Genomic DNA, 12,906 nt, shown 5'->3' on the forward strand with positions numbered 1-12,906 from the left:
TTTCTCAATGTCCGCTACAGTATAAAATGCATTTCTCTTCCTCCACCTCAATTATGTAACACCTCCCCTTATAAAACATCCCACAACACAAAGTACTTTACACAAGCACAGCGTTTTGTAAGAGGCAGTATATCCTGTTTTCACAGTGGGCATCAGGTTGACTTTCCTACTACACCACCAAGCTGTGTGAATTGTGAATAGGGCCAACAATAAATAATACTGTTGTTGCACTTGGTCATATTCACAAGTGATTATCCAGCTAATATAAAAAAACTGTCTACGGTAAGAGAAATTGAAGACAACTGACTGAAGAGTGAAGAACACATATTTCTTACAGTTCATTGAATATGAAGACAGATAAACTCTAGACCACCTGGTGATTGAACACAGCACAGGTGTGACCACAGTTCTCTGATCTCAACCTCTGCCATCATGACATCAAATGTGGTTGATGTTTAAATATGATTTCCACTTCATCAAAGCATTTTGGTCTGCATGTTTCTGTATGGTGTACTATGCACTTTGTATCACTGTGTATATCCCTAAGAGCACAGTAGTAGAGAGCTGTGTCTGCCAGGGTTAGCTTTGTTATCACCAGTTCAGTTGATTTCTGGGACGTTGTGGATGTATATCTCTTATCAGGGATATTGTCAGTTGTACTTGATCTGGCACCTTTATACAGTAGAAACTGAGGAGCCTTGTGAGGATAATGCCGGTACCAGTAAAGCAAAGGATATTCAAGGCTTGTATCATATGAGCAGCTCAGACTCACAAGTTCTCCCTCTGTTCTGATCACTTCATTATTTACAGGATTAATGTGATCCCCAGCAATCTGTTCTGTAAAGAAAGAATAGTAAAATTGTAACAAAGTGTAAAAGCTACGTGCTGTAGAAACTGGGGTGGAAATGTATTAACAGTAATTATATATTAACAAAATAAAAGGGACAAAAAACATATAATTATTCATCATAACATGATACTAAACATTATATTAAATATTGTTTACCTGAGGCTAGAATGAGAACCAGTATCAGAGAGTTCTCCATGTGGAACATAGAAATACCAGATCAGATCTCTGCCTTGGTTACTGGTTTCTGTTGCTGCAGTGCTTGCTGCTGAGAGTTTTCTTCAGAGAGAAAGGGGATGTACATTACCCAGACAGGAAATAGTTGGTTTATAGCCTCTTATTATTGTGTTGTGAATAGCATTAAAATGAACTGTGTATATGCATGTGTCAGATAATTTTTTTGTACAATGTTTCTGGGAATCCTGTCACTGTGAGCCTCAGAGCACAATAGTACAGAGCAGAGTCTGTTACCTCAGCAGAGGAGATCTCCAGATCCACGCGGTCGGTATGAACCTGAGCTGACATACGAGGAGGGACAGGTTTCTGGACATATCCTGATTTAGTGATGAGTATCAGGAACTCTGGTTTAGACCTGGGATACTGACTATACCACTGTAGATTGTTTACAGAGCCAGTGTAGCTGCAGGATAGTGTGATGGTATCACCCTCCACACCAACCACCATAGGCCTAGTGGGATTAATGTAATCTTGAAAACTGACACCTGTCAGAAAAGTAAAAACAAGTTGCTGTTTTGCTAGATTTTTTGACAACTATCAAATATATTCTGGAGTTGGAATTAAAATGATGAAAATGAATCAAATAAAATCAAGTTTTATTGGTCACATACACATGGTTAGCAGATGTTAATGAGAGTGTGCTTGTGAATACTTGTGAATACATCACTGACCCAAAAATACATCACTCACCAAGAAGGACTGAGAGGAGGAGAAATTATGAAAGCAGCAATATAGCTGATAGATACAGTATACAAACGTTTCTAACACAAAACAGGCAGAGTTGAATATCTCTCTCTGTAGCTATCTTTCAGTCTTGATGATTGGAGGAAATGTTGTATCTCCACCTACTGCCAAAGACAGGGTGTGGTGAACAACCACATTTCTTTATGTGTGTGCCATGCAATCCTTGTTCAATCGTAGGATTGGTGCATTCATTCATTTTTAACAATACTACCTCATTCATATTATACTACATTATGAATAAAAACAGTTTAGAATCAATACAGTGCAATTGTTGCTGTTTATTGTATTTTATTTCATTTAACTTTGTTATTTTGTTAGGTTAATTTCTTATACTTTTTGTTACTTATTCTTTTTTTAAAGGTTTGGGAATGCTTTTAACTTATGTCTTATGATATCCTGTACACTTTTTATAAAGCTGCTTTTGAGTGTTCAGAGATAAAAGACTGTAGTTCTTCTGACTGTCATGGAAGTGACTAGAGTCTTCAGAGGTGTAAGGATAATTAGGACTATACAACTAGGGTATTTGATACAGTGGTACTCCATTCATGTAATCCTGTTTGGGCTAGGGGGCAGTATTTTCACGTTCGGATGAAAAGCGTGCCCAGAGAAAAATGCCTGCTACTCAGGCCCAGAGGCTAATATATGCATATTATTAGTATATATGGATGGAAAACACTCTGATGTTTCTAAAACTGTTTGAATGATGTCTGTGAGTATAACAGAACTCATATGGCAGGCGAAAACCTGAGAAAAATCCTGATGTTTCTAAAACTGTTTGAACGAAAACCTGAGAAAAATCCAACCAGGAAGTCGGAAATCTGAGGTTTGTAGTTTTTCAAGTCATTGCCTTTCCAATATACAGTGTCTATGGGGTGATATTGCACTTCCTAAGGCTTCCACTAGATGTCAACAGTCTTTAGAACCTTGTTTCAGGCTACTACTATGAAGGGGGAGAGAACAAGAGCTGTTTGAGTAAAGTGTCTGGCAGAAGGCCATGAGCTCAGTCAGGTGAGCGCCCGTGAGAGTTAGCTGCTGTCCTTTTCCTTTCTAAAGACAAAGGAATTCTCCGGTTGGAATATTATTGAAGATTTATGATAAAAGCATCCTAAAGATTGATTCTATACATCGTTTGACATGTTTCTACGAACTGTAATGAATCTTTTTGACTTTTCGTCTGGCCTGCGCATCGTGAATTTGGATTTGCAAACTAAACGCGCAAACAAAAAGGATGTATTTGGACATAAATGATGGACTTTATCGAACAAAACAAATATTTATTGTGGAACTGGGATTCCTGGGAGTGCATCCTGATGAAGATCGTCAAAGGTAAGTGAATATTTATAACGCTATTTTTGACTTTTACTGACTCCACAACATGGCGGGTATCTGTATGGCTTGTTTTTGTGTCTGAGCGCTGTAGTCAGATTATTGCATGGTGTGCTTTTTCCGTAAAGCTTTTTTGAAATCTGACACAGCGATTGCATTAAGGAGAAGTATTTAGCGGAACCCCTAGCCGTAAGAAGTTATCCTGTTGACGCTAGGGGTCAGATTATTATAATTTTTTAAAATAACGTTCCCAAGGTAAACGGACTATTTCTCAGGTCCAGATTGTAGAATATGCATATAATTTACAGATTAGGATAGTAAACACTCCAAAGTTTCCAAAACTGTCAAAATATTGTCTGTGAGTATAACAAAACTGATTCTGCAGGCGAAAACCTGAGAAAATCTAACCCGGAAGTGATATATATATTTTTTTAAATCTGTGTTTCCTGGCCCGTCTTTCTTCCATTTAAAGGGGTATCAACCAGATTCCTTTTACAATGGCTTCCTCAGGCTGTGACCAGGCTTTAAACATAGTTTCAGGCTTTTATTTAGAAAAATGAGCGAGATTTTTCAAAAGTAGTCAGGTGTCCCCAGATTAGTTCCTGCGCACGAGAGGGTAGCGCTCCATTTTCTCTTTCTCTCTTATTGAGTAGGTTACGGTCCGGTTGAAATATTATCGATTATGTTTGTTAAAAACAACCTGAGGATTGATTATAAAAAACATTTGACATGTTTCTACGACCATTACGGATACTTTTTGGAATTTTCGTCAAACGGAACGAGGCTTTGGTTTTCTGAACATAAAGCGCAACCCAAATGGCGTTTTTTCTGTTATAAAAGTAATATTTATCGAACAAAAATAACATTTGTTGTGTAACTGGGAGTCTCGTGAGTGCAAACATCCGAAGATTATCAAAGGTAAGCGATTCATTTTATTGCTTTTCTGACTTTCGTGACCAAGCTAACCAAGTTAATATAAGGCTAACAGTTCTAGCATTGATTGATACACTCACAAAAGCTTGGATTGCTTTCGCTGCAAAGCATATTTTCAAAATCTGACACGATGGGTGGATTAACAACAAGCTAAGCTGTGTTTTTGTATATTTCACTTGTGATTGCATGATTATAAATATTTGTAGTAATATTTTTGAATCTGATACGTTTGGGAATTTTCTTCTGCCTTTCAGGACCGGAACGAGGATGTAGTTTTCTGAACATAACGCGCAACCCAAATGGCGTTTTTTTGTTTTAAAAGTAATATTTATAGAACAAAAAGAACATTTATTGTGTAACTGGGAGTCTCGTGAGTGCAAACATCCGAAGATTATCAAAGGTAAGCAATTAATTTTATTGCTTTTCTGACTTTCGTGACCATGCTAATTTGGGGCTAGCTGTTCTAGCATTGATTGATACACTCACAAAAGCTTGAATTTCTTTCTCTGTAAAGCCTATTTTCAAAATCTGACACTATAGGTGGATTAACAACAAGCTAAGCTGTGTTTTGGTGTATTTCACTTGTGATTGCATGATTATAAATATTTTTTGTAATATTTTGCGCCCTGCAATTCAGCGGTTGTTTAGGAAAATGATTCCGTAAAAGGGATCCGTAGCGCAAAGAAGTTATTAAGGCAAGGGCTGATTTCAAGGTTTTACTGCTAACCTACAAAGCATTACATGGGCTTGCTCCTACCTATCTTTCTGATTTGGTCCTGCCGTACATACCTACACGTATGCTACGGTCACAAGACGTAGGCCTCCTAATTGTCCCTAGACTTTCTAAGCAAACAGCTGGAGGCAGGGCTTTCTCCTATAGAGCTAAATTTTTATGGAATGGTCTGCCTACCCATGTGAGAGACGCAGACTCGGTCTCAACCTTTAAGTCTTTACTGAAGACTCATCTCTTCAGTGGGTCATATGATTGAGTGTAGTCTGGCCCAGGAGTGTGAAGGTGAATGGAAAGGCTCTGGAGCAATGAACTGCCCTTGCTGTCTCTGCTAGGGTTAGGGGGGCTAGGGTTAGTTTGTCATATCTTGGTGTACTTCTCCTGTCTTATCCGGTGTCCTGTGTGAATTTAAGTATGCTCTCTCTAATTCTCTCTTTCTCTCTTTCTTTCTCTCTCTCGGAGGACCTGAGCCCAAGGACCATGCCTCAGGACTACCTGGCATGATGACTCCTTGCTGTCCCCAGTCCACCTGGCCGTGCTGCTGTTCCAGTTTCAACTGTTCTGCCTGCGGCTATGGAACCCTGACCTGTTCACCGGACGTGCTACCTGTCCCATACCTGCTATTTTCAACTCTCTAGAGACAGCAGGAGCGGTAGAGATACTCTTAACCTTTTGTCAATCTAGGGGGTGCTGTTTCCACTTTGGAAAATATCGTCTCCAAATTAAACTGCCTCATACTCAATTCTTGCTCGTACAATATGCATATTATTATTACTATTGGATAGAAAACACTCTCTAGTTTCTAAAACCGTTTGAATTATTTCTCTGAGTGAAACATAAGTCATTCTGCAGCTCACTTCCTATCAAGAAGTGAGATTTCTGAAATTGAGGTCTCTGTTCCAGGGTCGGTTTATAAATTCCCTTATAAGGTATGGGGCTACATGCACTGCATACGCCTTCCCCTAGATGTCAGTAAGCGGGGAGACTTTGAATGGAGCGGATAGCACCATCTGGGGGAGTATAAAACCTCTTGGAACGGAAGTATCAACCTTTTCGACGAGGCGCCTGACGCAGCAGGGACACCGGCATGGCTTCTTCAAAAGCTTTCGGTTTAGCAGTTCTATATCTCTGGCTCTGATTTAATTTGTTTTTTGTCTTAACAACTTCATAAGGTAGTTAATTTAAACCGACTTATAGCAGTTTATAGCAGTTTATTGCGATTTTCCTGGATTTCTTTGTGACGCGCTTTCACGAGTTGGACACCTCTCCAGTGGGTGGCTAACGTTAGCGGCTATTTCGACAGGACAAGAGGACATCTTTCAACCCAAAGACGATTGCTCTGGAGAAAGGACACCTTGCCCAAGATTCTGATGGAAGCTCAGCTAATAGTAAGCAGTCTTTATGCTGTTAATTCGTACTTATGTTGACAAATGTCAAATAATTCCGCCATGAATTATGGTGCAGTCTCGCTTTAGCGCACGCTGTATTACGCAGTAACGTTAATTTTAAAAATCTAACACAGCGATTGCATTAAGAACTAATTTATCTTTCATTTGCTGTCCAACTTGTATGTTTTAGTCAAGTTTATGAATAAAACATTTTAAAAATCAGAAATGATGGCTGGATTCACAAGATGTGTATCTTTCATCTGGTGTCTTGGACTTGTGATTTAATGATATTTAGATGCTAGTATTTACTTGTGACGCTATGCTAGGCTATGCTAGTCAGCTTTTTTACTGTGGGGGTGTTCCCGGATCTGGGTTTGGGAGGAATTAGAGGTTAATAATCAGCTATGAGAAGCCAACTGACATTTACTCATGAGGTGCTGACTTGCTGCACCCTCGAAAACTACTGTGATTATTATTATTTGACCATGCTGGTCATCTATGAACATTTGAACATCTTGGCCATGTTCTGTTATAATCTCCACCCGGCACAGGCAGAAGAGGACTGTCCACCCCTCATAGCCTGGTTCCTCTCTAGGTTTCTAGAAGCCACCGTGCTTCTACACCTGCATTGCTTGCTGTTTGGGGTTTTAGGCTGGGTTTCTGTACAGCACTTTGAGATATCAGCTGATGTAAGAAGGGCTATATAAATAAATTTGATTTTATTTTGATTTTGAGTTAAAATGGTCAAATTGAATACAGCACTCACAAACAAGGACTTACAGGCAGAGTTGAATATCTCTCTCTCTATAGCAGTCTTTCAGTCTTGCTGATTGGAGAAAATGTTGTAGCTCCACCGACTGCCAAAGACAGGGGGTGGTGAACAACCAACTTTTTTCTGTGTTTGCAATGCAATCCTTGTTTAATGTACATAATATACATTAAAATAATGCATTAATTTTGAATGAATCCAGACCATTCTATTTATACTGCATTATCAAGAAAACGTGAATTAATGGCAGCAGCTAATGGGGATCCATAATAAATACAAATACAAATGTAGAAATGAAGCTGGATTTAGGGATTGAGTTATGGCTCGGGTTAGGATTGGTCTGGGATGTGAATATTACGATAGTGTCAGGGTTTGGCTAAAATAGTGTTCTGGACATATTAATTAACAGTGTTTCTGGGTTTCCTGTCACTGTGGTCCTCAGAGCACAGTAGTACAGAGCAGAGTCTGTCAGCGGAGGAGATCTCCAGATCCATACGTTTGGCCTTTTTGTCATGATTTAGAGTGAACCCTGGTGTAATATCCACATACTCCATAACCAGTAACTGTGGTGCTGATTTCAGATAATGACGATACCATTGAATATAGTTTCCAGAGGATTAGTTACAAGAGAGAGTAACTCTGTCCCCGTCCAAAGCCAGCACTGCATCAGTGTAGGGTGTTATTACCTGTGGAGAACTGAGACCTGTAAAACATAATTCTATATATGATGTAATACTCTACACACACATGAACGATTGAATTAATTTCAAATGCAGATTAAAGAGAAAACATTTTCAAGGTAAAAAACATGTATCCCCATGTCTTGCATCATCTCTATATTGTTTGATTTGAAAATAAATACACCTTAACATAATAACACTCCGTTTCAATAAAAAATGTAATTACTTACCTATCAAGTGAAAGAAGAGTAATAGTGAACAGAACAACATTGTAGATGTCAGGATGTGTAGAATAAGCACCAGCTGCTGATGAAAAGCACAAAATCAACTGGCTATAATCGTTGTGATAGTATCATGTTTTATCTTGAGGTTTCATAATCTAATCCTGAGTTGTATACTCTAGCTCCTCCTACTGACAATGTAGAATCAAACAAAAGGTGTCATGTAGATTTGAAAGCAGTTTACAAATGATTTATGCAAGAAACTCCATTTGATGGCGCTGTGGTCAAACTAAAGATAGCAGATGTTTGTAAAACCACAAACAGACAGGTGTATATTCTGCTGATTGCTGAGTGAGTGACTAATGTGTCTCTGTGGACATTACAACACAGCATTACAGAGCAGAGTCTTTCCCTTCAGCAAAGGAGATCTCCAGATCTGCCCAAGTTTTCCCTTTATTCATTTTTACAGTGAGGTTAGGGTGCAGAAAGTTTAATAATTGTGTGGATAAATGCCATACTGTATGAGGTTAGATGCTAGGGTGAATTCCAACACCGTTTTCTAAAGGATAATGTATTATCTTGACTAAGCCCTACCCCTACCCTAAATATGCATAAGAAGAGTTTATCGTGAGCTGTCTGGTTTTTGTACAGTGTTTCTGGGTTTCCTGTCACTGTGGGCTGCAAGGCGCAGTAGTACAGAGCAGAGTCTGTCAATTGAACAGAGGAGATCTCCAGATCCACTCGTTTGGCTATTTTGTCATGATTTAGTAAGAACCCTGGTGTATTTGCAAGCATATGTTCCATAACCAGTAACTGTGGTGCTGATTGTGGATATTGTTGATACCATTGAGGAGTGACACCAGAAGAGTAATTACAAGAGAGAGTAACTCTTTCCCTTTCTGAAGCCACTTCTACATCAGTGTAGGGTGTTAATACCTGTTCAGAACTGAGACCTGTAAAACATAAAACACATATTACATTTAATGCTTTAAACCCACATGACAGAATGAATTAATTCCAAATGCAGTGTAAAGATAAAAATGTTGTGCATTATCTCTATATTCTTTGATTTGAAAAATATATACACCTAAACATATTCACACTAATTTTAAATGAAAAATGTAATTACTTACCTATCAAGTCAAAGAAGAGTAAAAGTGAACACAACAACATTGTAGATGGCAGGATGTGTAGAATAAGCACCAGCTGCTGATGAAAAGCACAGCATCAACTGGCTATGATCTTCATGGTAGTATAATGTCTTATTTTGAGGATTCTATGATCTAATTCTCAGTTTCATACTCTAGCTCCTCCTACTGACAATGTAGAATCAAAGATGTTTCATATACATTTGATTTATTCACTAGAGAATCCACTTGATGGCACTGTGGTTTACCAGAAGAGAGCAGATGCTTGTAAATCCAAAAAATTCAGCTCACTGCTGAGTCAAGAAGTTTTGCGGCACTGTGGATGTCACAGCACAGCAGTACAGTGCAGAGTGTCATATAGTTTTGTGTACAGTGTTTCTCTGTTTGATGTCAATGTGGGCTCTACAGCACAATCGTACAGAGTAAAGTCTCTCACTTCAGCAGAGGAGATCTCAAGATCTTTGTTCAGTTTAACTGTGAGGTGAGAGTATGGAGGTTTAGCTCACTAGAGTCCTAGAGGCATGGAGGATGAAGAGGAGGACATGGGGAGCTGGTCCTGGATACTGTTTATACCACAATACACTGTATGCTGAGGAGTAGTTGCAGGAAAGCAAAACTACCCTCCTCTTCGTAAACTTTATGTTGGTTTGTCTAGATGGTCTGCTGAAAACTGCCACCGACAAATATGAATAGGTGACTGACCAATTACAAGATTGATGTATTTGAAATGAGGAAATATCTTCGTATTTACTGTAAAAACCAATAGCGCAGATAAACTATAAATTAGCCCAAACAACGCAGTTAAAATAATGACAGGAATACAGTAATTTACTAACATGTCAGAACAGAAAGTAAAATAACTGTGTAGAGAACCATTATATTGTAGATGAGGTTATATGCTGGAGTGAAGTCCAACAGTTTTTTAAAGTATAGTTTATCTTCATGAACCTACAGTAGGACGCCCCACCCCTGCACTAAAAGAAGCACAAAAGGTGTTTACAGAGCAGAGTCTGTTAAAACAGCGGAGGAGATCATCCAGATCCACACGGGATCTCTCATTCAGTTCAACAGACAGTCGAGGGTATGGAGGAGTAGCGTTCACTACAGAGGGGTTTGAGGATACTCCAGTGAGGAGGAGGAAGGTGTGAGATGATCCAGGGTACTGTTGATACCACTGGAAAGTACGAGCAGAGGAGTAGTTACAGGACAGCTTCATGACTTCACCCTCCAAGCCAAACACCTTATCTGATGTTGGAGTAATGTCATTCCCATGACAGCCGCCTGGAAAACATGTATGAAACAAAAATTTGTCAAGTGTATTAAAAATTGATAAAATGTCATTCAAAGTAATTTTACTCCAGGCTCCAGTAATTACATGGGATATGTAATTGGATATGAAGAATAGTATCAAACTCACCCACAGGTGCATATATTAAAATGTATCCTGGAAACATGCTGGTAAGTGTTATTTGACACAGTGAAAAGAGTGAACACAAGTATAATTCTGACAAAATGACTCCCCTGGTTTCTCAATGTCCGCTACTGTATAAAATGCATTTCTCTTCCTCCGCCTCAATTATGTAACACCTCCCCTTAAAGAACATCACACAACACAAAATACTTTACACACATACACACGCACAGCGTTTTTGTAAAGGGGCAGTGTATCCTGTTGTCACAGTGGGCATCATAGCACAGTAGTACACAGCAGAGTCTTCAAGGGGACTGATTTTGCTGTGACATTCAGATGAGCATCAAATCTCTCCTTGAACTCAGTAGCAGTTTCCCCAGGTGAAAACGTATCCCTTCTCAGCATAAACATGGAGTTGACATTTGCTAGGTGTTTGTACCAGAAGAGATATGGTGATTGATCACAAATAGACAAGTGAGTGTTTGTAACGAATGTTCTCCTCCTCGTCTGAGGAGGAGCAGGGATCGGACCAAAACGCAGCTGGTGTGGAATACATGATGAATTTATTTAAACAAGACGAACACGAAGCACACTTGATAAATTACAAAATAACAAAACGACGTAGACCGACCTGAACATGAGAACTTACAAAACACGAAGAACGCACGAACAGGAACAGACTAAACAAACGAAACAGTCCCGTGTGGTACATACACTGACACGGAAGACAATCACCCACAAACAAACGGTGTGAACAGCCTACCTTAATATGGTTCTCAATCAGAGGAAACGTCAAACACCTGCCCCTGATTGAGAACCATATAAGGCTAATTAACAATGAACCTAAACAAGAAACAAATAACATAGACTGCCCACCCAGCTCACGTCCTGACCAACTAAACAACGCTAAACAAAGGAAAATAAGGTCAGGAACGTGACAGTGTTGTTGGTTGTCCTTCTACGACCATTACATCTTCTGTTGGCTGTGTTACATTCTCTTCTGCTCTGCACCCTGAAAAGAAAGAGGAATATATCTTCACAAGATATAATAATAATGTATATAAATTAAATGAACAAATGCACAGAAAGAGACAGATGAACAGAGTGATGTTATACCAAAGCAGCATGCAGCCAGAACATGCAGGATCAGACAATTTCTCATGACTAGTCAGTCAGTTTGAAGTGGAAAAGGTAAGGAGCAGAACAATGTTGATCTATCTATCACAGAGCTTTGACACCCTCTGTCCTACTGTTGATGCTTCATGTTGTTCTGTATTACATGCAGTAGTAGACCATGGGGAGGTGTCTGTCTGTATGGCATCCTCTGATTCAGGGGTGTGTGAGCTTTGTTAGGTTGCCCCCTTCAGGTTGACTTTCATACTACACCACCAAGCTGTGTGAATTTTGAATAGGGCCAACAATAATAATATTGTTGCACTTTGTCATATTCCCAAGTGATTATCTGACCAATATTTAAAAAAAGCCTAATGTAAGTGAAATTGAAGACTACTGACTGAAGAGTGAAGAACACATATTTCTTACAGTTCATTGCATATGAAAACAGAGAAACACTAGACCACCTGGTGATTGAACACAGCACAGGTGTGACCACAGTTCTCTGATCTCAACTTCTGCCATCATGACATCAAATGTGGTTGCTGTTTAATTATGATTTCCACTTCATCAAAGCATTTTGGTCTGCAGGTTTTTGTACAGTGTAATATACACTTTGTATCACTGTGTCAAGAGCACAGTAGTAGAGAGCTGTGTCTTCCAGGTTTAGGCTTGTTATCACCAGTTCAGTTAATGTCCGGGACGTTGTGGATTTATATCTCTTATCAGGGATACGTTCACTCCTGCTCTGTGATCTGGCACCTTTATACAGTAGAAACTGAGGAGCCTGGTGAGGATAATGTTTGTACCAGTAAAGCGAAGGATATTGAAGGCTTGTATCATATGAGCAGCTCAGAGTCACAAGTTCTCCCTCTGTTCTGATCACTTCATTATTTACAGGATTAATGTGATCCCCAGCAATCTGTCCTGTAAAGAAAGAATAGTAAAATTGTAACAAAGTGTAAAAGCTACGTGCTGTAGAAACTGGGGTGGAAATGTATTAACAGTAATTATATATTAACAAAATAAAAGGGACAAAAAACATATAATTATTCATCATAACATGATATAAAACATGATATTAAATATTGTTTACCTGAGGCTAGAATGAGAACCAGTATCAGAGAGTTCTCCATGTGGAACATAGAAATACCAGATCAGATCTCTGCCTTGGTTACTGGTTTCTGTTGCTGCAGTGCTTGCTGCTGAGAGTTTTCTTCAGAGAGAAAGGGGATGTACATTACCCAGACAGGAAATAGATGGTTTATAGCCTCTTATTATTGTGTTGTGAATAGCATTAAAATGAACTGTGTATATGCATGTGTCAGATAATTTTTTTGTACAATGTTTCTGGGAATC

At 39.0% G+C, this 12,906-nt stretch overlaps 1 protein-coding gene across 1 annotated transcript; it reads right to left on the bottom strand.

Annotated features, from left to right (window-relative positions):
* Window positions 1-1,084: 1,084 nt before the first annotated feature.
* LOC139551262 (uncharacterized) lies at window positions 1,085-10,452 on the bottom strand. Its single transcript, XM_071362740.1, has 5 exons — window positions 10,024-10,452; window positions 9,009-9,084; window positions 8,548-8,828; window positions 1,319-1,459; window positions 1,085-1,126 (listed from the first exon to the last, which is right to left on the bottom strand). Exons 1-5 carry the CDS (start codon window positions 10,450-10,452, stop codon window positions 1,085-1,087), a joined length of 969 nt encoding a protein of 322 aa, XP_071218841.1.
* Window positions 10,453-12,906: the final 2,454 nt, after the last annotated feature.

The sequence above is a fragment of the Salvelinus alpinus genome, chromosome 23 (genome assembly GCF_045679555.1).
Source record: "Salvelinus alpinus chromosome 23, SLU_Salpinus.1, whole genome shotgun sequence".
Lineage (NCBI taxonomy): Eukaryota > Metazoa > Chordata > Actinopteri > Salmoniformes > Salmonidae > Salvelinus > Salvelinus alpinus.